General features: G+C 39.3%; 1 protein-coding gene across 2 annotated transcripts in view; it reads left to right on the top strand.

The window, feature by feature from the left end:
• Positions 1–20888, top strand: part of ARHGAP28 (Rho GTPase activating protein 28) — a 72671-nt gene extending 51783 nt beyond the window's left edge. The window contains exons 5-15 of one of the 2 annotated variants that reach the window (XM_077184326.1): positions 1819–1976; positions 5513–5678; positions 5792–5883; positions 7197–7274; positions 10509–10671; positions 11829–11911; positions 14827–15024; positions 15725–15868; positions 17978–18102; positions 18765–18829; positions 20667–20888. In XM_077184326.1, coding sequence (XP_077040441.1) covers positions 1819–1976; positions 5513–5678; positions 5792–5883; positions 7197–7274; positions 10509–10671; positions 11829–11911; positions 14827–15024; positions 15725–15868; positions 17978–18102; positions 18765–18829; positions 20667–20758 — 1364 coding nt within the window. In that variant the 3' untranslated portion in view covers positions 20759–20888. Of the gene's footprint in view, positions 1–1818; positions 1977–5512; positions 5679–5791; positions 5884–7196; positions 7275–10508; positions 10672–11828; positions 11912–14826; positions 15025–15724; positions 15869–17947; positions 18103–18764; positions 18830–20666 lie in introns of both variants that reach the window. The other variant, XM_054640556.2, reaches the window with a different exon arrangement.
• The last annotated feature ends 1382 nt before the right edge of the window (positions 20889–22270 follow it).

Here is a 22270-nt window from a genome sequence, read left to right as displayed (position 1 = left end):
CTCTTTCATGTTGGGGCAGTGCTGCGTATATTTCTTTAAAATCATTGTCAGCTTATTGTCATGCAGGAACTAAAGTTTGCCATTAAAGATCAGTGTTGTACAGACACAGAATGCTGCCCTTGAGGCATCAGCATCTAAAAAATGCTGATCACTGCAAGACTGGGAATGTGAAAATAATATGTAAGCAATATCATGCAGAATTTGTCCCAAATATATCAGTGTATTTTCTTGTTGCAAATCAAAGAGGTATATTTCCTCCACATTTCTTCTCCAGTACTGCAGAAATTGTAGTATTAGAAATTTATAATTTTCCTAGTTCTGCCCTGTTATTCTGATCTATGAATGGTGTTTTCCCTTAAATTCTTTACCCTGACAGTGATTGGCAGTGCTAATGAAAGTAATCGCTCTCCTCTACACAATGTCTGGATAATTGTCAGCAACCTTCCATGAGAATGTTCATCTCTTAGTTTGAAAGCTCTTCCCATCACCATTGTTCAAGGCAGGGATATTAGTATCCAAATTTCTAAACTAGTCCCTTGGATGTTTACCTCTGGATACAGTGGCACAGACATTTTCCTTGGTGGCAAAAGCTGCTTTGCTGATACTTGTGCTCTGCAAGCAGTTTTACTGAAACAGATGGGGAACCAAATGCCCAGAAGTACCATGAGCAGTCTGTGGTGCCGTGTCCAAGAGAGATGGGAAGAGAGATGGAAAACACCTTAAATGGCTTGGACATTAGACAACAACTAAAGCCACAGTTCAGAAACCAGAAGCCACCTAATAACACACTTAACTTTTTTCATATTAGACTTGTAAAATATGTAGTGTTGCAGAAAAGTCCCTGTAACTGTAAATGCAATGATTCAGAGAACATGGGGCATGCACAAGTTTTTAAGACATGTAATTTTTTTTAATTCACTTTCTGATTGCCACGGCTTTTGAATACACTTGTGTCATGTTAGTAAATTCTTCTCTGTAGTCCTGGAGGCTGAAATTTTACTTCATTTCAATTAAATTTATGATTCCATCCCAAATAGATTTAGGAGCTGAACCTTACAGGAAATCTAAAAATTGACCTGAGATACTAGAGATCCATCAGGAAAGTTGGCAACCCTGTAACTCATTTATGTTTTCACACTTTGGCCTCCATGACAATAGCATATTTCTGGACTTGATTGTACTGATTTCAAGAATTTTCCTCTGACATCCAGTAATTTAAGGAGGTGACTAAATTTTAGAGAAAAGCATTAAGTCATTTCACAATATCTACTATAAATGCCGGTAGATACAGTGTTTTTCGAACTGGAATATTGTATGTTTTGTCCTTTTATGGTGCTGTACACCTAAACTATCAACAATGAGAAATATGTGTATGTCACTACAGAAAATATATGCACAATGTCTTGTGATTATATATAAGTCATCAGTAACCTGAGAAACTGTGTCAACAGCATTTTTCTGACAAGACCTTTTATTTTTAATTGTTCATTTGACAAGTGCCACCACAGTTTGCTGGCCTGGGAAGACAAGGATGGAGTAAAAAAACTTGGTAATTCCTGATAAACAGGAAGTTCCAGTTTAACTATCTTTCTCACAGAAAGCAACAAGTTAAATAATCTAAAATGAAAATAGGGATTTTATTTCTAAGGGGTTATTTCCTCAAGACAAAACAGGAACATGCTGTGGTTTGCACTGAAATTCCTCTTTGAAGCACTTCCTTTATTACTTTCTCAAGAATTTTGTCTTCTTGGTTCAAATTTTTAATGTCTCTGTACTAAATGCAATTTACTATTCATATATAATTTCCCTTATTTTCAGCTAAGAGCTGTCTAGACTGTGGAACAGATAAAGGCAGCCCCTCCATAACAGAAGAGCTCTCCTATGATGTCTCTTTCTCAGAATCCATTACAGTCCTTCCAAAAAACCAAGAGTGGCCAAAAAACCAGAGGTTCAAAAAGGAAGACTCAGCTTTGCCAGTAAGTTTCTTCTCCATATATTTCCTCAATTGTTTTCTTTAACACAGCAATTTCCTGTTTCATATCCCCAGCACAATGGAGTCTGTTGAGATACATGATCTGGCCTTTGCAGTGTGTGCTTTGTAGAGGCTTCTCTGTGTGCCTGCCTACTGCCTGTGACTCATTCCCAAAGTTAATATGGATATCCAAGCCAGGTTTTAACTTGTACTCATCATGAACGTGTGCTCCCAGATGAGTATGTGTAACTCAGTCCACAAATATTGCATCATCCACAATTTTTTCACCCAGAAATAAAAATTGCTTATTGTCATTAAAACTAACAATCATTTTTGTTACCTGTCTGCTTTCCTACTTTTTTCCCCCGCAGATTATCTGCCTTTGTTAACATGTGGATTTAAAGTTGAAGATGAAGGGAGGAAAGCAAACCTTGTTCCTGCAGCAGTACTGGCTGTTTCCAGTCAGTATTGAGAGCAAATCACACAATAGGAGATTGTACATGAATTTTTCAAGAAAAATTTGCCATATCATCCAGACATGCACTGAGCAGTTGTGTCATTGTCTGGAATTATGTAATGAAGTCATAGAAGTCACTTTTCTACTCAGATCAGCCCTCACAACTTCCACCACTGAAAACTGGAGCATTAATTTAGTGCTTCCAGTACCACCTTTTCAGTGACATGTATGAAGTGTCTGTAATGTATTTGGAAAAATTTCCTGAATGTTATGATGTCCTGAGGTCCCAAACTAATCTAAAATGGTTACAATCCACACAGACATTGAATTATCTGAGAATTAGTCAGTTGCCGTCTCAGATTCCATCAAGGAAGAAGCTGAGATGCAGAAGTAAGCTTCTCTTTTAAATGATAAGACACCACATAGATTACATAATTTATGTGAAATCCCTGTGTTGTTTTTTCTGTCTTTGGTTGTTTGGATTTTTGGGGTTTTTTTGGTGGGGATAACTTGGTGGTGACTAAGGGCATTTCTACACTCATCATGATTTTGGTCGTTACTACCCATATGCACACTCATGAAATATTCTCTGCAACAGCACAGACAATTCCTAGTTTATAGAGCTGGGCAACTGATGACAAAAAGGGAAGAGAAGATGCCATATTGAATATAATGGATCTGTGGATTCATAATTGATAAGCCTTAGAAAATGCCAGTATTGTGCTGGAGTTGAGCTGCTCTGTGTGCAGGACAGAATTTTATGAGTTCAGAAGGCCACACAAGAAACATGCCAGGTCATTGCAGAGCATTTCTGAAAAAAGTGAGCAATCATAGCTGTTGATGTTGGCCTTTCCCTAGCTTCAACTGCTGCTGCTCGTGGTGTTTGGTTCTTTCCCATAATGACTCAGACTGTAATGGGCCTCAGCAGAAAAATCACCTCACACTCTGTTACCCTGAGCTGCCAGTCACCTACACTCAGAAGGACAATGGGGCTACACTGGAGGCTATGGAACATCACACTTTCTCCAGGGTGGGCCTGACAACGTAGCCAACTTCATTGATGGTGTGTACAGAGCTGCACAGATATTGTATATCATAAAATAGCATGTCCCCTGCAGCAGGCAGTCCCTTGTCTCCTACAAGAATCAACTCAACATCCCCAGGAGCATAGGGATTTCCCCAAAGTACATGTGATTTCTCCAATGTGGGACCATGGTCCATGTGACTTAGTTGAAGATACCACAGAAGTACAAGTCTGAGTACACTGCACAGAAACAACATTGCAAAATATCAGACATGATCCTTAGCCAAAACATTGGTAATCTAATTTCAGGATAGCACAGCCTCCTTCAAACCTGCATATTACACCACGGTAAGAAAAACCACTGGAAAATTGTGACACAAGACAAAGAGAGCCAGCCCCAAAGTTTGTATTAACCACAGCATCACATCATAGTGACCCCTAGGAGTCAAACAGCCACTGTGGAAAATCTTTGTAGTACCCTTTTTAATCAGTTTTGCAGTGCTTAGAATTTTTTCTCTTTCCCCCCTGAAAATACATGTATACAGTCTGGGTTTTTTTCCCTTTTTTTCAAGGTGATTTATTGTGTTTTGACTGCTTTTGTACTTTTTGCATCACTGGAATCAAAATGTGTAGATATTCTTTAGTATTTTATGTTTCTTCAGAAGGCTAACTCCCATGCCGCTTTTGTTACATTAGGTCTCAGAAAAAGGCTAACAGTGCATTCTAAGGAGGGAATATTCTGGGCTAAAAATGCCCCAGGCAGCAAGTAAAAAAGTCATTCCATTCCCTACACTCTTTCTCCCCCAATTATTGTTAACCCCTATTGAAAGACCATATGCAGTGTAGTTTATGAAGTCCTAAACTACATGATCTAGGTGTCCTTTGTACCCTCTTCCCTTTGAAATCTGGTGTAAGTTTAATTTCTGTTTCGATTAGGTTTAAGGTTTGTTTGGGTATTTTTTTTTGTTTACCTTTTTCTTAATCAGTTTGACTGGCTTAATTTAAAGATGGGTTAAATCTGTTGAGTCTAAATTTGTTTAAAAAAATGAAGGACTGAGCTGAAATCTCCAGAAGCAAAACATTAATAGAGGCTGAGTTTCCATTCAGTTCCGTAAGGAATGAGATGATTTTGTGATACTATTTATTTATGCCTCTTATTAACAATACCTGGTTTAAATTTTAAAAAAAGTACAATACCAAAGATACACAGTTCTTTGAAAAGCATGTTTTTTACCATGTTTTTTTGACTATGACTTTGTTATTATGTCTAACAGTTATGTCAGAAACTGATGGGTGTTTGTTCTTTTTGACATTTGTACAAATGCATCTGTTATGGCACAACATTCCTGGCTCTGGTCCCTGACACTGCAGTTTCTAAAATATGTAGACATCTTCACATGCTCCCAAATTACTCAGTATCATTTAGTTTAAGTCTACTTGAATAAATTATTTGTTGGCTGCCGGGAGTCCTGTTTCTAAGCTTTCTTGAGTAATAAAAAATACCCCTAAGTTGGCAGGTTGGCTTCTGAACTAAGCAGTTTTGCTTCTGGGCTTTTCTTCAGATCTTCAGTTTGAACTCCCCTGTAAGACCTCATAAGTTAATAGCATTATGCAAAGCAGGCATGAATTCATTGCACATACACAACTGATATAGAGCCATATCCATGATTAACTGTGTCACCCACTTCAGCAGCATTTGAAGATGTTTTGGGGAAGGCAGGAGCGGAGCAAAATGCTACATCCTTCAGAAACTGGGCAAAACTTTTAAAGAAGCACATAACTCATTTGTCCCAGCTGAAGTGCAGACACTGAGGTGCTCCAGCACCACTTCCCAGTCAAACTGCAAGGGTGCATGGTGAGCAAGAAGCTCAGTTTTATGTTCAGGTGGATGCCAGCTGTGTCACCATACCAGGCCAATCTACAGGGCTATAGTTATCTCTTTATTGTTATCCATCTACCTGAACGTGACCTCCAGTCCCATCCGCGCGTCTCTTTTTAAACAAAAACCCACTTCCTGTAACTTTGGTGCAAATAAAGACGCGGCCCATCTCTGCTGTAGAAATTCATCGTTCGGAAGAGCCGCTTTGGGCTGACGGAGGTCGGGGACCTATCTCCCGAAGACATGAAGAAGATCCGCTACCTCTCCCTGATCGAGCTCACGGCCTTCTATGATGCACTGGGCGTGGAGCTGAAGAGGAACCGCGTGGAGAGGGTGCGGGGACGAGGTACCGTGTGTGGCATCCCCTCTGCAGCCACCTTCATGTTCCATCAGCTTTGGAAGAAGGTGCTTACAGGGCTGTGTTTCCTCCTTTTCACATTTGTTGTTGTTATTTTTAAGAGAATGGTCTTTTCGGAGTCCCCCTCACCGTGCTGCTGGAGAATGACCAAAAGAAGTTTCCTGGAATAAAAGTGCCCCTTATCTTCCAAAAAGTGAGTGTCACTTGGCCTGCTTGGTCACTAGGATTTGCTTTTCCACCATTTGCATTGACACTCAGAGGAGTCATCAGATCAGAGAAGTTTCAGACTGGCAGGTGTCTAGAGACTGACTGAATATTGTGGTTTGAAAACTTTGTGATAAGGAGAGAAAATTGTTCCTTTTGTGGCTTTTTATCTCTGGTGGGGACCCTTTTTGATTTTTGTAATTATGTGATACCATGCAGGAAACTTCAGGAAGAAAATGTCTTTCTGTTTCCCTTTTTCATTAAAATAGAGAGCCAAGCAAAATTGTGTGTGTGCAGAAGAGGCAGAGATGAGTTGTTGTTTCAGGAGTTTTAATTTAACATTAATTCAAACCATAGATATTACTTGGCTACTGTTTGCAGAATGGAGGTGGTATCTTCTGATTGAGGTTTGTATGACAAGACAATGGTATCTAAATGAGACATTTGGCCAGGGATGTCCTGTGGATGTCTTGGAGGCAGGTACACCGACACAAGTACGTGTGCAGTTGCACGGATTTACACAGACTCAAAATGGCAACAGATTTCCTTGTAAATACTGACAAAAGAAGAAGTGTTGGGGAGTGTCAGGGGAAACACTGACCCAACTTGAGCATTTACATGACTTTGTGATTAGCTCCACTGCTGTCCTATCAAGATAACATTGGAAATCAGAAGAATCAAGGTTAGGGCAGGAAGTAGATCTGGTGGTGAAATTCCAGAGCTGTATGATTAAATGCTGGAATTTTTATTTTTTTCCTCAGTGTTCAAAATTAAATAAAATCAAAGCTTTTTTTTTTAATAACCAATTGGAGTGAAAAGTTTAGTCCTCTATTCACAGAAATTTGAAAATAAAATATCCTGGGATCGTTCCCTAATCAGAGTTCTCAGTTCCAAAAACCTATGTTATCTATAGGCCTTTCCATTGTGCCCCTTGGGGCACACTTAAACATTCCTCAGAGGTTATTTTTCCTTCAAAACACCATTGTGTTTAAGCATATCTGCTGTTTCATTAATATGTTTATGTGTTAATTGTTCTATAGCAGTGCTAACTCTCAAGCCAAGGACAGAGGGGCCTATTGCATTAGCAGTTTTCTATACTCTGCATACTCCTTACTTCAGGATCAGGACTATGGAGACAAATTAGGCAGATTTATTTACATGAGCTGGCTGGATTTCGTTAGCTGATTGCATAGAAATGTATCTTTTTCAGATTCATTTCAAGGATACCTAGGTTGAAAAGAAAGTCAGGAGTATTAAGCACTTCTGAGTATTTTCCTAGATTTTTTTTGTCTCTTCTTTCAGCTGCTGCTCAAGCTTGAGGAAACAGGTTTGGAAACGGAAGGAATTCTACGGGTTCCTGGATCTGCCTCCAGAGTCAAGGTACACACTCAAGCCAGTTTTCTGTCTTCTGGACCACAGACTCTATGTAAAATAATACAGCATACACACAAATTCAGACTGCACATAAACACTGATCTGTGTAGCTCAGCATTCCTACTCCTGCCAGTGAAAGGTCAGGTTAGTTCCTGGGAACCAATAAATCACAGACCATTTGGTCTATTACTTTGATTTAGTTAACGTTCTATATAAAGCACAGAGGATGTTGAATGTGATTTTTCTCCACAAAACTTGGAGAAAACTGACATCCTTTCAGTTTATCTCTGTCATCCAAAATTGCTGTGATCTTATCTCTGTTTTAATTTATTTTGGAAATGCAGAGTTCCTAAACTGAGTGAACATCAGATAAAGATCTTATTCTATGTCATTTTAACCTCTGTGTCATTTTATTTTCCATTTATCGTCTGTGATCTCGCAATTTCATGATCCAAGTGAGAGAAATTTGGCCTCTGTTCACTGCTGGCAGCCTGAAGTACTGCATTTTCACAGGCTATTTGTGGGCTATGAACACAGTATAATTGGCACCCAATAACCTGACACTGTGGGCCAGTAATATTTGCAATTGTTTCTCCAGACCAACTTCATTCCAGGAGCTGGAGGAGGCAAATTAGAAAAACAAGGCAGTTTTTTGGTTGGTTGGGCTTTTTTCTGGGCTTAGTAGTGTCTATCTCTTTCCCAGATTTTTGCTTTTTTTCTTTTTTTTTTTCTTTTCCCTTAGGCTTGTTTTTTTATCTTGTTTAAGCAACACCTTACAGTGCATCCTACTCCCACTTTTTTCATCCTCAAGGGAGCTAGTTTTGTGTTCTGAGGCAGGAAGTCTCAACATTGTGGCAGCCACACAAATGATGGGGATTGCTAAACAATTGGGTGGGCTGAGGATCATAAAAAATGGCTGAATAAGAAAAAGCAGCATCACATGAAACACACCAAAGTTAGGCAGCAGCATCCCAGCTCCTTCGACTCCATGCACTGATAAAAGCCCCGAAAGCCTTGAAAAGTGCCACATCTTGCAGAAGGGAGCTCCTAACTTGCCCTGTACTTTTCAGCTTCCTCATTTTTTCATACAGATGATTGAATGTAATTTCACACAATCTCAAATTTTTCCAGTCTTTCCTTGGAGATTACACAGCAGGGCTGTGCTCTAATTCAATTATTTTCATATTCTTTGCATACACTGCACTGTGTCTTGTTCACTTCTTTTTCACAACCTGTATCCTGGGAGCTGCTATGAGATATGACTTCATATGCAACTCCTCCATACTAGGTGGTAAGTTAAACTGCCCATGTCAAAGTTTTTAAATTATTTGAGTTTTGGTTTCATTTGAGTCTGCCCAACAAACCAGTGAGCAAGAGAGAGATTTTTTCCAAAGCAGATCCAGATTTCATCCTTGAAAAGCCTTCATACATTATTATGACATTAGGACCTAAGGGCATTCCAACTTTATTTCAGTCTTGTTTGGAGAAAGAAAAGGCATATGGAAATGATTAAAGGTTGCTCTTCTATGAAACAAAGACTAAAAGAAATGAATACAAGTTTTTCCCTGTAACAAAAGCTCCAGTGAACCAAAACTGTATGACAGTCTAGTGAAGGACCAGTCATGTTAAAAAAAAAAAAGCAGCACATATTTTAAAAGTATTAGATGCATACATAGATACATGTATACAAGGCAGGAAGGGAGAGAATTGAGTGTATAAAATACATGCTTACCTGTGTGGAGAGAGATATATATAACTATATATATATATAGTTATATATAGTTATATAGTTATATTTAAAATGTTTATGTTTCCAAAATCTTGCATTCTGTTTTTGTGGCTTTTTCCCAGTACTCAGCAGAAAAATATGGAGTAGAATTCTGTCCTCTTGTGCTTTTGATGAGGTGAGGATTTCTGTTCCACATTTCCAGTCAGTTACAGGAGAGAATTCAGTCTAGGTGTTTGTATTGATTATGTGCAAAGGATGTGAATACAGAGGAAGCTGAGATAGCCCAGATTAAAACCAGTAAAATGTGCTAGTCAAAATGAGACTGTAGCATTTTATGCCAAATCCTGAACGACTTTCTACTTCCGTTTGTGCAGCCATTCTACTTCATTATGTGTGGCTGTACTTGATATGTAATTTCCTTCCATTCATGTGAGACGTGGCAAGCAGAATTCATTTCTAAAAGCTTTTCTGCCTGAATGGACTGAACTGTGCATTATATTAAAGTACAACTGACAAAATCATGATCCAAAACCAAATATTTGCTACAGATATATTTTGTCATAGATGGTCTCATAAAAAGCAGCAACAAACTTCCTATGGAGAGGACAGTGTTTGGCCAGTAATAATTGTGAAAGCTGCATTATTTATGGACATTTTTATATTAAAATACTGTCCTTCAATCTTTTAAACTCAACAATTTTTTGAGGAGTGTGCATTTTTTGAACAGTGATCTGGGTTTGAAGCCAAATCCTGTTCCTACTAGGAGCCTTGCTGAGTATTTCCCTTTCACATATGTGTTTTGAACACTGGCTAGTGACCCTCCAGAACTTTACTGACCTCTGTTATGGAGCAGGATGAACAAGGGGATTAAATGGGAACCCAAAATGGTATCATCATCAATTCTATCTTAAACCTCTCCTGTGTCTTTAGAGGTTTGCAGGGGGGGTTTTATGCATTAAGGTTTTTTCTGAGAGTAATGGTTTCGAATCTTTATTTTTCTACAGTTTGACCAAATCTAACTATAATTATCCTAACATAAAACTTCCTTTCAAAGATGGGAAGACCTGAATTTTAAGCCATTTGCTGAAGGCCCATGGATTCAGAGTATCTAGCAAGTTCACTGGCAGTGAGGAAGAAACACCACTCCTTTGTGACTTAAGGGTCAAAACCTCTGGAGAGTGTTTTAAACAAAATGAACAGCTGTGCTAACTGAGTTTTCTCCTTCTAGTTCTAAGACATTGCACAAAATGCCTTGCTTTAAGGTGGTTCAAATTGTTCACTGGCAGAAATCTAGCTATAGCAAACCAAATTTAGCCTGGGTTGCCAAATATCTGCAGGAACTTGACTTGTTAACCTGCTCTGAGCTCCACATGGCTGTCACTGGGTTAGGGCTGCTTTAGTTCAAGTACTGTACAAACCTGTCTGCTGCTTGTAATGGGGTTTCTGAAGTGATCACAAATTGCTGGATCAGCAGCAATGATTGAAGGCCAAATGTTTCTTTTCTTTTTCAGAATCTCCATCAAGAACTTGAGGCAAAATTTTATGAAGACACTTTTGACTGGGACCAAGTACGAAATAATGATGCAGCGGGACTGCTAAAAATGTTTATAAGAGAACTCCCCAGCCCACTCTTCACAGTAGAATATCTGCCTGCATTCATCACATTAGTAGAAAGTATGTGGAAATGGATTTAGTATGGACTGATATAATGATAAAATGCAAGAGTAGACATTCTCTCTTGAAGTCTATAAATAAAAGTCATATAATTTTTTTCTCCCTCTGAAGTAGAGAGAAAGACCCAGTGCTTTGCCTAAACATTTTAATTTTCTGCAAAGTTTTGTTTTCAAATGAGAAAGGTGTCTGCATTCAGCTAATGGCACAGGCTTGTTATGTGAACAAAACAACTGTTTAATGTAAAATTTGGAACCTGTGAGTAAACAGTGACTGAGTAATGACTTTCATGTATAGACTCTGATTCACATTAACTGTAGGTTTCACAAATGAAAATTTCTGCAAGGTAAACTCAAATCACTGTCCTTTATCTACTGGACCTACTGGACCTATTTTATTTCTGTTAAAGTTTATATTGAGGTCAGATCATTGTTACAGCGATATGTGTGAGCACAGAAAAGTTCAGGCAGCTGGGCTTTGTTTTCAGTGTACATACACCCTCTCAATCTCAGTACATTTTGTTCATTTCTCTTCCAGGAAGAATGCAGTTGTACCTTGCCATACCTATGACTTCACTGTAAAGTTACTCAAGCTAGGACAGACTTAAAGTCTCAGGATGGTGAATTTATTAGCAAATTGGTACAGAAAACTTTACATAAGGTTGCAGTCATGCTTTCAGTGTCTCCATGAGTAGCTTAAAGGGCAGAAGGAGGTGACCTCTTTCCATAACTTCACATACCTGAGTGTGTGTGGACTCTTTATGAGTCCCAGGCTGCATGCAGTTACAATGGCTCAGCAGTTTGGAGGAGACTGACCAGGACATGTCTGTGCAGAGTAAAGTGATTTTATTCCCTACAACAAATACACAGATATCTAAGAGAAACTAGCTAGTACTAAAAAATACTGGATTGTTACTGTGTAGATAGATTTTTATAGCGCCTTATGTCCCTGGTTTTTCTCATCATCCAAGATGATGAGAAAAAAAGCCACTCATTAAGGTGATTTTTTATTAGGGGAAAAGTGTATGGTTAATCAACACCTAAGCATGCTAGTCTCAGCCAGACACTAGCTGGTATGTCTAGAACTGCTGACACACAAGGTTTTTAGAACAAACCAATTGCAGTTGGGATTTCAAAAGCATTAATTATTCATGTCCTTAGAAATCTCCAAGATCAAGTTACAGCTACAAGCTTTGCATCTGTTGATCATGCTGATGCCTGAAGCCAACAGAGACACAGCCAAGGTGAGTTCTTCATTTGCTATCACCTGCCATCTGTGGTACTTTTGACTTTTAAGTGAGCGACTCATTTTTTTCAGATGCTATGCTAGAAAAGTATTAATCTGTGTTTTTGATGATTTCCTTGAAAAGATGTTCAAATTTCCTGGCTGTCATTTCTTTTACAAGCAACTAAGAAATAGTTGCTGGGGTCTCCAACTGCTGGATGTCAGGCATCATTATTATGGAGCACTCATTTCAAAGAGGCATATTCCTCACTTAGGTTGGACAAAGGAGGTCCAGTTTCTGGATTTTCTGTATAACTGAAATTCTCCAGGATGAATTTAAAAGAGAAGCTGCCCTGTAGGAGCTTTTCTAGTACACTCCTGGTTCTGGAAGGGCTTTCAGGGCACTGGACCAGACTACAGCATGTAATCCAAAGTAAAAGCATGCATCTGTAGTACACATGTCAGGAGCTCACCCTCAGCTGGCTTGCCTTACAAACCCATGCCCACCACCATGTCCTAATTCCTGATACAAAAACAGTGGCTACAAGCATTTTGGATGCTTGGGAGATCCCAGATCTGACTGCAGCTGTGTCCTGACCCTAAGAGACACTGGTTGCATCTTTGGGTCTGTTTCTTCATCAAGGAAACCTGGGTGAACAACTTCCTGGGAACCTCCAGACATTTCACCAGGTCCCCTGCTCATCGGGACCATGCAGGTCTCCCACTTCTGGAAGCCTTTCACTAGTCAGTTTAGATGCAACCTTATGAGTTCAGCTGCCTTCTTTACCTGAATTTATTTATACAGTAACAAGGGACAAGAACAACTGTCTTCAAACTACCTGGAGGTCTGCTAGTGCTCTGTGAAGAATGGGGTTTGTTTCTGCTACCAAAGTTCTTATGGGTATAGAGCTGCATATGTAAAACACCTGCTAGAGGACTAGTCTTAATTATTACTCTATCATTAATTAGGCTTCTGTACAAAAATATAAGTAATGACAAAACTCTACACAGCTCCACTCTCTTGTCTCTAATGAGGTTTTAGACACTTCTCCAGCACAGTTTCTACTTTGTAATTCTTGGGTTTGTAAAAATGTTTGAATTGCTATGTCAGGGTACAAAGACATTGGTTTTAATGGTATGGTTTTCATGGTTTAACTAAGAGGCAGCTAATACCTGTCATAGTTTAACCCTTGCCAGCAACCAAGCACATGCAGCTCCTCTCTCCCTCCCCAATCAGTTGGATGAGGGAGAGAATAAGAAGTGTAAAAGCTGGAAAATTAATGACTCGAGATAAATGGATTTTAATAGGAAAACAAAGGCTGTTCATGAAAGCAGAGAAAACAAAGGAACTCACCACTTCCATGGGCAGGCAGGTGTTCAGCCATCACCAGGGGAGAAGGGCTTGATGTCATTCATGTAACAGTTGGGAAGACAAATGCTATCACCCCAGAAGTCCCCCCTCTCCCTTCATCTTCCTCCCACCTTTTTACACTGAGCATGATGTCCCATGGTCTGGAATATCCCTTTGGTCACCTGTTCTGGTTGTGTTTCCTCCTGATTTCTCATGCATCTCAGCAGTGTGGCAGTACAAAAATCAGAAGAGGCCTTGGCTCTAAGCAAGTCCTAATCAGCAATAACAAAAAAAGAATCTATATTATAAACACTGTGTTCAGCACAAGTCCCAAACATAACCCCATACCAGTCAGCGTGAATAAAATTAACTCTACTCCCTCTAAAGCCAACACATCACCACACAGCCATTCCTTCATTCCTCCCCCCTCCCAGTGGGATGGGTGAGAAAATCTGAAAAAAAAAGTAAAATTAATGGGTTGAGACAATAACAGTTTAATAGGACAGAAATGAATGGGAAAATAATAATGATTCATTAATTAGAACACACAAAACAAGTGGTGCACAATGCAATTTTTCACCACTCGCTGACTGATGCCCAGCCAGTTCTTAAGTAGTGGGCCAAGACCAGTTTTACCCACAGTTCAGATACTGAGCACAATGCCATGTAGTATGGAATATCCCTTGGGAGTCAGCTGTCCAGGCTGTGTCCCCTCCCAAATCCTTGTGCAGCCCCAGCCCCCTTGCTGGCAGTGCAGCATGAGAAGCTGAAGATTACACTTGACTAAGTGTAAACACTGCTTAGCAACAGCTAAAACATCAGTGTGTTATCAACATTATTCCTATCCTAAATCCAAAACATGCCCCTGTACCAGATGCAAGGAAGAAAATTAACTCTACCCTAGCTGAAACCAGAACAATATTGCAGAAGGAGTCATTGGTAGACCCCAACTCTAACCACAGCTGCAGTCTGTGCTATTTAATCATTCAAGCAAAATTCTGAATAAACTACCCAAAAGGGGAAATTCATTTCCTTGGACTCTGCCAAGCATGTGCAGAAGTAATGTCAGTGAACAACCACTTAGCTCTTCTTGCTTTTGTTATCCCAGAATAAAAGTTTGAGGGTTGCTGGCAGAAATTTCAGGTTATATTGCATGTGGGACTGGTGCAGATTTGGAGAGACTAATCACCCCAAGTGACTGTGACATAAAAAGCATTGGTTAGATGCTTCCAAATGGACACTTGGTAATCTATGAAGTAACTATTCCCTTGCAATATGTGTACATCTTACCTCTAGTATAGGATTCAGAGCCTTACTGTAGACACTGTATTTGCCTTATAAATTTGGGATTATGGTCTAAGTGATAGATAATTTATTAATGTGTGTTTTGATAACATTAACTATTCCTCTGTGGTTGACAAAGGTTGTTGTAACAACAAATATCAGAGCAATCCAAATACTATGAAAAAACCACTAAATTTCATTTCCAAGTGCAGATGTAGCAGCCAGACATGTGCATTTGAAATGTTGCATTTCAAAAGAAAATTATTCCCTGAAATTAAACAAGTATTGTTTTTTTCCAGGCCTTTCTTCAGTTCCTGAAGAAGGTGGTTGCTAATGAAGGGAAAAACAAGATGAACTTGTGGAACGTGTCTATGATTGTTGCACCAAACCTCTTCATCTACAAAGGGAAACGTGCAAACCAACAGGAAATGCAAGCAGCCGCCACCACCGCGCACATTGTGCGGCTTTTAATCCGGTACCAGGACATCCTGTGGACTGTGAGTAGTGCTGGTTCCCCCTTGATGGTCCCATTTCAGTGCAGGACATGTGCAGAAATCAGAATAAACCGACCTTCCAAGGAGAAACAGTTTCTTTGGAAACTGACTGGAGTCTTCCATGTCTGGAATGAGGCACCCTGGCAGATTTTTCTGGATTGAAAAATTACTTACTACCTTTAGTTATCTAAGACATCTATTTTAGCATCAATTGCCTTCTGGAAGTCCCTCTCCCACACCATTGTTTATACAGAGTGATGCATAGAAGAATGGTTTCATCTGGATGTGTAGATGATATGACTAAACTTGAATGTGATTAGATGTCTGTTTAAAGTCTAGCCTACAATAATATGGGACAAAAGTGTGTACACCTTTCTGGGCTTCTGAAGGTTGGCCTGAAGATATTGACAGTCTCAGCTTGTTTGCTCATAACAGAGGGAGAGTATAATGGGGGTCGCAAAAGACCACCTCCTAATAAAGCTCCTGCAGCTGCAAACATCACTTTAAAGTTTCATATGGCATGAAAGACCATCTACAGTTTCACCAAAGGATAACTGCAGGTTGTTAGAGGAAGCTACTGATTGCATGTATCTTCCAGGAATAAACACAGTTTCTGCTGCCTAAAATTCAGTGCCCTTCTAAAGACTCAAAACAATTGGGAAAAAATTACTGTATATTCTCAGATCTGGTTTCCTCCTTCTAGGTCCCATCCTTCCTGATTTCCCAAGTGAGAAAAATGAATGAGGCAGCCATGAACAACAGCAAGAGACAGCTGATGTTTGACAAAGGAGTGAGAAAACTTTTGAGGAGAAAGACCATGGAACGGGAGAGACCTGAAAGACCAGAGGTGTGATGAAAAAATACAGGTTTCAAGGGCAGCTTTAAACAGTGTTTATCTCATGAAAGATTCTGAGTGTGGGGAGGAAATTTTGCCATACAAAATAAGCTGATTTGAGAATTATCTTGAAAGATGTGGTTCCCAGTCTAACACTCTGATAAGACAAAGTTTTGGGAATTGATTGAGAAAAGGTAAGGAAGGCAGAATGATTTCCAGCAGCCAAAGCTGCCAAGCTGGTTTTCAACCTGTTCCGTAAGAAATGGTTATATGTGGACTGTCCCTGGCAGCAGTGATTTGTAGATACTCAACAAATGCATGGATCTGTTGATGAATAGTAGAATGATCCATATTAGGATTAATTGCATTTATCCATGTCCTGGTACAGGCCACTTGATACTCTTCTTGCAAGATTTAGTCTTACAGCTTGCACTAATTTTTTAAGCATAGAGAAAGTTCAGTTTGCCTACCATAGACACCTAAACTGTGCCTAAATGTGCTCTGTGAAGTAGATTGTGTTGTTATTCCCTGTATAGCAGAGGAGAGAGGTGGACATTTTTGAGGATTTCCAGGGCTCCAGAAGCAGTTTGGACTTAAGAAAATCTGATAGAAAAACCTTTCTTGAAAGTCTTAAAGCCACCAATTTTAATCTACTGCCTAGAAACTTACTTGGGGTATCCTGCTTTGATAGACAACTAAAACTATCTTACATATTAGGTGCAACATAAATTTGGGCAACAAGACATATCATGTCTCTATGCACAACCTACACAGTCCCTATAGCAACTTACATGTATTTTCATGTAGTAACTAATAACCTGGAGAGGAAATATTTAGAGTCTTCCATGAATGTTTGAAAGAATGAAGGCTGGTGTATTGTAAGAGAAGCAATCAAGGAAATGGTGAAGAACTCTGTAGCTGTTGAATAGTCTTGAAGAACAAAAGAAAAGAAAAATTAGGAAGGAATGATATCACAAGGTTATGAGAAATAGAGAATGAGCCACTAGTACAGACAAGAGAGAAAATGCAGAAGGTAATGTATGGAAGGAAATGTAGAAAGATAAATGTTATGTATGAATGGTAAATACATTCCAATTCGCCTTTCTCAAGAATTTGCCAGCCCTGACTGAAGTATTTTAGGTAGGGTAGGACATCCATTGGTGCTGCAGATGGAGACAGAGATGTTTGTTTAAAATGGCAGTGTAGACCACTGTGCTGCAAAGTTAATTTCTGTGTGGGATGAGCACAGATAGACTCCTTCTCTGAGGAGAGTCCATTACTGAAGTCATTGCACCTTTGGGAAGACAAGTCCATTGATCAGAGTAATTGGCTTTACATCTAATAAAAATGAGGGTAGCCATGGCAAGAAGCTGAAATATGAAGGGTAAATTGGCGGCAGACTCTGTTTGGATAACTGAGTTTAATGTTGAGAGCACTTAACGCAAGCCCCAGGTCTCAGATGTTCTAAATTACACAGAGACAGAGACTGGAGAGACTATTGTGTTCTGGTCAGCATGGTATTAACTGGATTAGAACTGGAATGCAAACCTTGCTAATTGATTTATCCACCATTAATCATGGAAGAGTGCCTAAACTTCATAGATGATCATTTGAACCCTACACAAGGTCAAATTTCAAATTAACAGAAACCATATGGTACTTGATGTTTTACTGTACACACACTTCAATCTGGTTGAAGTTACAGGAAGCAGAAACAGAGAACTGAATTTTTATGCCTCAGGAGAATTTCATCTTTAGAAGGAAAACCAGATATTCTTAATAATTTTTTATGTTTTTAAATAAGCAGCTGGTTCACTGACCAATGTTAACAGAAATAAGTTAAAGTTACAATTCAAGGGCTTTACCCTGTGTGCATTTATGTGCTACTTACCAAAGAATTTGTGTCTTTGTGTTGTATCTGATTTGTGTCCACAAATTTGCATTTGTATGACTGTAAATGTCTTTTGAATAGCCAAGAGAATGCAGGACAGTGAATTTTGCAAGCAACCTCAAATGAGGTTACAGAACTGCTTCCAAATTGAGCTAGAGCAATATTTGCCTTAGACTTACTCTATTGAATATTGATTTTAGGGAGCTGTCACTTTCCCTCCATACTTGCAGTCTGACATACCCGAGGGGGTGATAAGAGTTTATGCTCCACTGCATTCAAAAGTCTCTATGGCAATTCAACTCAACAGCCAAACAAAAGCCAAAGACATCCTGGCTCGATTCCACTGTGAAAACAGGTGGGTAAAGCAGAACATTTTGTTTTTTCTGAATAACAATGTCAGAACTATAAATGAATATATTCCTCCCTCTTCAAAGATTCATTGTGTTACAATAACTCTTTTTCTAATCTAAAATTGCTAATTTATGGTTATGTCAATCAAAGAAATTTTAACCACTTATCTTACTCTTTTTATTCTACTTTATAACTGGCTCCTATATAGAATCAATCTGCCCTCCCTTATACCACAAATAAAAATGTACATTAAACCTATATTTTATAGACTTACCACATAGAGAACCCAAAGGGATTGTTTTACTTCTATCCATAAGTCTAGAATGTTTTTATTTCTGTAAGGTAATAATTATTAACAGCTATGGGAAATGGTAAATTGTGTCTGAAAGTCTTTTCTGCAAAGTCTTCCCATGTTACCACATAATTCTGTTCTTTGAATAAATAATATAAAATAAATAATATAGAAGGTTTGGTTGATTATGATGTAGTAATCTACCTCTGTGGCAGATTCATTATTCTGTAGTGGTCCATTTGGTAGAAGTTATTGGTTTTAATAAGGCAGTTCACAGGGGAAAAAATACCAAACTTTAGCTTACCATAGATGGTGTATGATAAGGCAGTGGTTATAACAGAAGGACAAACTGAAAGTTTTTTTTTCTATCCTAGCCATGGAGCATCACAGAACGTGAGAGGCCAGATCCAAAGTTTACATGAAATTGGAGGAAATATAGGTAGGTCTCAATTTTGAAAATTAATTCTTAATGTCCTTAACCTCCTAAAATACCTCAGGGCAGCACTGTTTTGACACAGCTGGGTCTCTCCTACCCTCCAGTCCATTTGGAGGAAAGGAGCCTGACCCAAAAGCTGTTAGAATCCATGGCATCATTTATTCCAACTCTAGAGTGACAGGAGGGGTACCCCAGGAGAGAATGAACCCGGCGGCTGGATCTCAGCAGCACTTCTTACAGTCTTGCCAAATTCATCTGACCTTTTGCTTAACCTCTCTCACTCTCATAGCTGAGCATTTTTCCATGGTTAAGAGATCCTTAGTCTTCCTCTTGCAAGCACACTCCACCTTGCTGTCAAGCATTTTTCCAAGATCTCTTTCTTTCTTGCTGTATGCAAGTGTTAACCTCCCTCAAATGAAGACCTACAGAATTGTGAATTCAGCCCCTGCACATATAGGTGTTCTGTACTCACATTAATCTGTGTGCTTTATTTAGATTGCAAATTCCTTGCAATAGGGTTTTTGTCTTCTTCTGTTTCATGCAGTGACACTTTTTATAATAACAACAGTGGCCCACAAGTTTCTGGCCTAAAGGTCAAAAAAAATATTTTAATTTGATATTACACAATCCTTTCTCTTCTTACTCTCTCTCCTTTCTGTGTTCATGCCAAAATTCTGGATGCTGTGTTGGAGTCAGTTGTAAATTACCTGAGTAGATCATTCCTTATTTCTTCTAGATTCAGCTCTAAAGACTTTCTGTAAAGTTACTACAAAACATCACAGACTTACTTCAGCAGCAATCAGGAATCAGTCTTTATTACTGATGATAACAAAAAACTAAATTGGATTAGTGATTTGTTTTGCCTGTCCAAACAGGATGACCAACTGATGCTAAAACAGAAAAATGATCCAAAGACCTTGTGAAACAATCCTAAATATTCCTACCATGATCTTCCAAAAAATTGGGAGATTTAATTTGCATCTTCATTTAAAATCATTTTTATAGTCCTAGATCCTTCAGGGCACCTTAGTCCACTGATTATGCATTAATTCATTTATATTGCTTTCACTTGAATAAAATCATTAGGACCCCAGTGACCTCATAAGTAACCATACAAAAATTTTACCATAATCTTATGTCATAGCAAAGTAACCTTACCAGTGAAATTACTTCATTACCCCATGTAAATGCAATATAGTCCAACAAATCAACTTAACTCTAGAATTTATTGCCTTATTACTCAACTAAGAGGCACAAAATCCTCATTCAGGCAAAGGCAGCCACAACTTCCCAATCACCAGCTAATGAAACAGCCAGAGTGCAAAAGATTTTTTTTTTTTAACTAGCAAATTGGCAACTCCCAAAAACCTTGTTAGAGTCCCTGCATTTCTTTCCAAGATCCTACTGTATGGGAACACATTGTTTACAGAGCTACTTTTTCAGCATTTAAAAATAGTGTAGAAGTCAGAGAGTTGTAATTCCAGTTCAGTAAATCCAAAGAAATAAAATCCCCCATACTGCAGCATTTACACTAACAATGTTGTTGATGCTTCTGAAAAGACCATATTCACCGTTTGACTAAATGTCTTGTCCATTACTCAGTGTAATGCAGGACATCCTGCCTGGAAGTGGCAGTAAATTCATGACTGTCAGAGAGTAAAATCACTTGCAAATTTACCAAAGGCCCTCTCTGTATCCCGGCAAGATGTTAGCTGGATGAACACACCAAACTGGGCTAGCTGTGTGCAGGTCAGAGAAACATTCAAGGACATTTTAACACAGCTCTGTCCCTGTGTGCTCAGAACATCTTATGATTCATGTCTGACAATTTCCTTTTCAGGTCAGCACTGTTTGGATCCAGATGCGTTCATGCTAGATGTCTACCGTGCAAATCCTCAGGCAGAATGGGTGATAAAACCAAAAGCCAGCTGAAGCAGAAGGCAGCAGAATACTGGACAAATGCCACATGGACAAGAGTGATGCCTGTCATTTTAAGCAGCTCTTGCAGAGACAGAACAAAATGGTATCCACAGGACATCATTCCTTCCTACTGTACTGTCCAGGTGATGGTCAGCACATAGGACTTTTGGTATTCCAGCTTCCAAACCATCGGAAAAATATCACATTACTTATGCTTCCATATGGATTACACTTGTGCCAGTTGGCCCAGGAGGTGAGGAGGGCAGACCAAGGTACGGTGTTCGTTTCCTGACCTGGTGTTAGAACAATTTTTGGAAATAATGCAGTGGCATCAGATGAATGAAGCACTACTGACCACAGCATGACACAGAAGCATGACAGACATTGGAGAAGGGAAGGTGTCTGTCGGGCATGGAAGGCGGGAGCTCAACATGCAGCAGTGCCAGACCGCTGTGTGAAAACCAAACCTTTCTCCTGGAAGTAAACCCATACAGTGTGTGTTACTGCAATGCTTGTGTCTCTCAGTCACTCCTCATGAGTACCTGATGCTGGGGGAGGGAGGCAGGAGGAGGAACTACAGACAGCTGTACTGCTCGGTGTATGTGCCACTGTATATCTCATTACCAGTCTTCCAAAATCATCTGTCTGGATCCCTCAGCTGTGTGCAATTGTAATGGCACAAACCACGCTCCCCTACCTTCCCCTGTCAAACAAGTTTCAGGAGACAAAGGCTGGGTGAGGAGGGGCATATGGCCCTAGCTCTGCCTTTTACTTGATACTCTCAGAATTAAATCTGTGTAATGCCAGACTATGAGATGTGTTTATGGTGCCACTTACAATCATCACCTTTTTTGTTAACCATTATCATTTCTAATTTGTAACCTAATTCTTTTTATTTTGTTTATTTTAGCTTTAATATGTAAGCAATTTTTATACTCTTCAGCTGCATCAACAAGAGAGATCTTTGTTCAGGTCTTGTATAATACAGCATGGAGAAGAAACAGGGCTTCCAATGAGAAAAGGGATTTAATAATTTACACATTAGGTCTTTAAAACCATAGCCAGTCTAGGCCCAGTTGTGCTGGGGTTTTTGCAAATACATAGCAAATTGCAGCTGGCATGCAGTCTAAGCAAGCACACATGCTGACAAGAGAATACTGAGCTGCCACTGAATTTGGAATGTCAGACAGGCTGTCTTGTTTGGAGCTAGTCACAAGAACAAGTGGTGTTCAGTCATCTCACTTTGGGCTGTGCTGAACTAAAGAGGATTGTTGAGTAAGGAAATCACAAATCCCTGGAAAAGAGTATTTTTTTCATCTGTGTCATATGCAATAAGTGGGAACCAATGCCTTCAACTGCACTGCAATGTCCCCATCACTAATCCCCCCGCACAATGTCCCCAATCATTAATTGTTGCACAATTAAACCATCCCCAGCCTGAGCAATGATTTTTGTTCCTGATCTGGACACAGGGATAAGGCAGAAGCTCTGTTTATTACATAGCAACTTAAAAGAACTCTGAAC

The sequence above is a fragment of the Agelaius phoeniceus genome, chromosome 1 (assembly GCF_051311805.1).
Source record: "Agelaius phoeniceus isolate bAgePho1 chromosome 1, bAgePho1.hap1, whole genome shotgun sequence".
Taxonomy (NCBI): domain Eukaryota; kingdom Metazoa; phylum Chordata; class Aves; order Passeriformes; family Icteridae; genus Agelaius; species Agelaius phoeniceus.
Note: the sequence above shows the minus strand (reverse complement) of the source record. Positions and strands in the feature narration are given on the sequence as shown.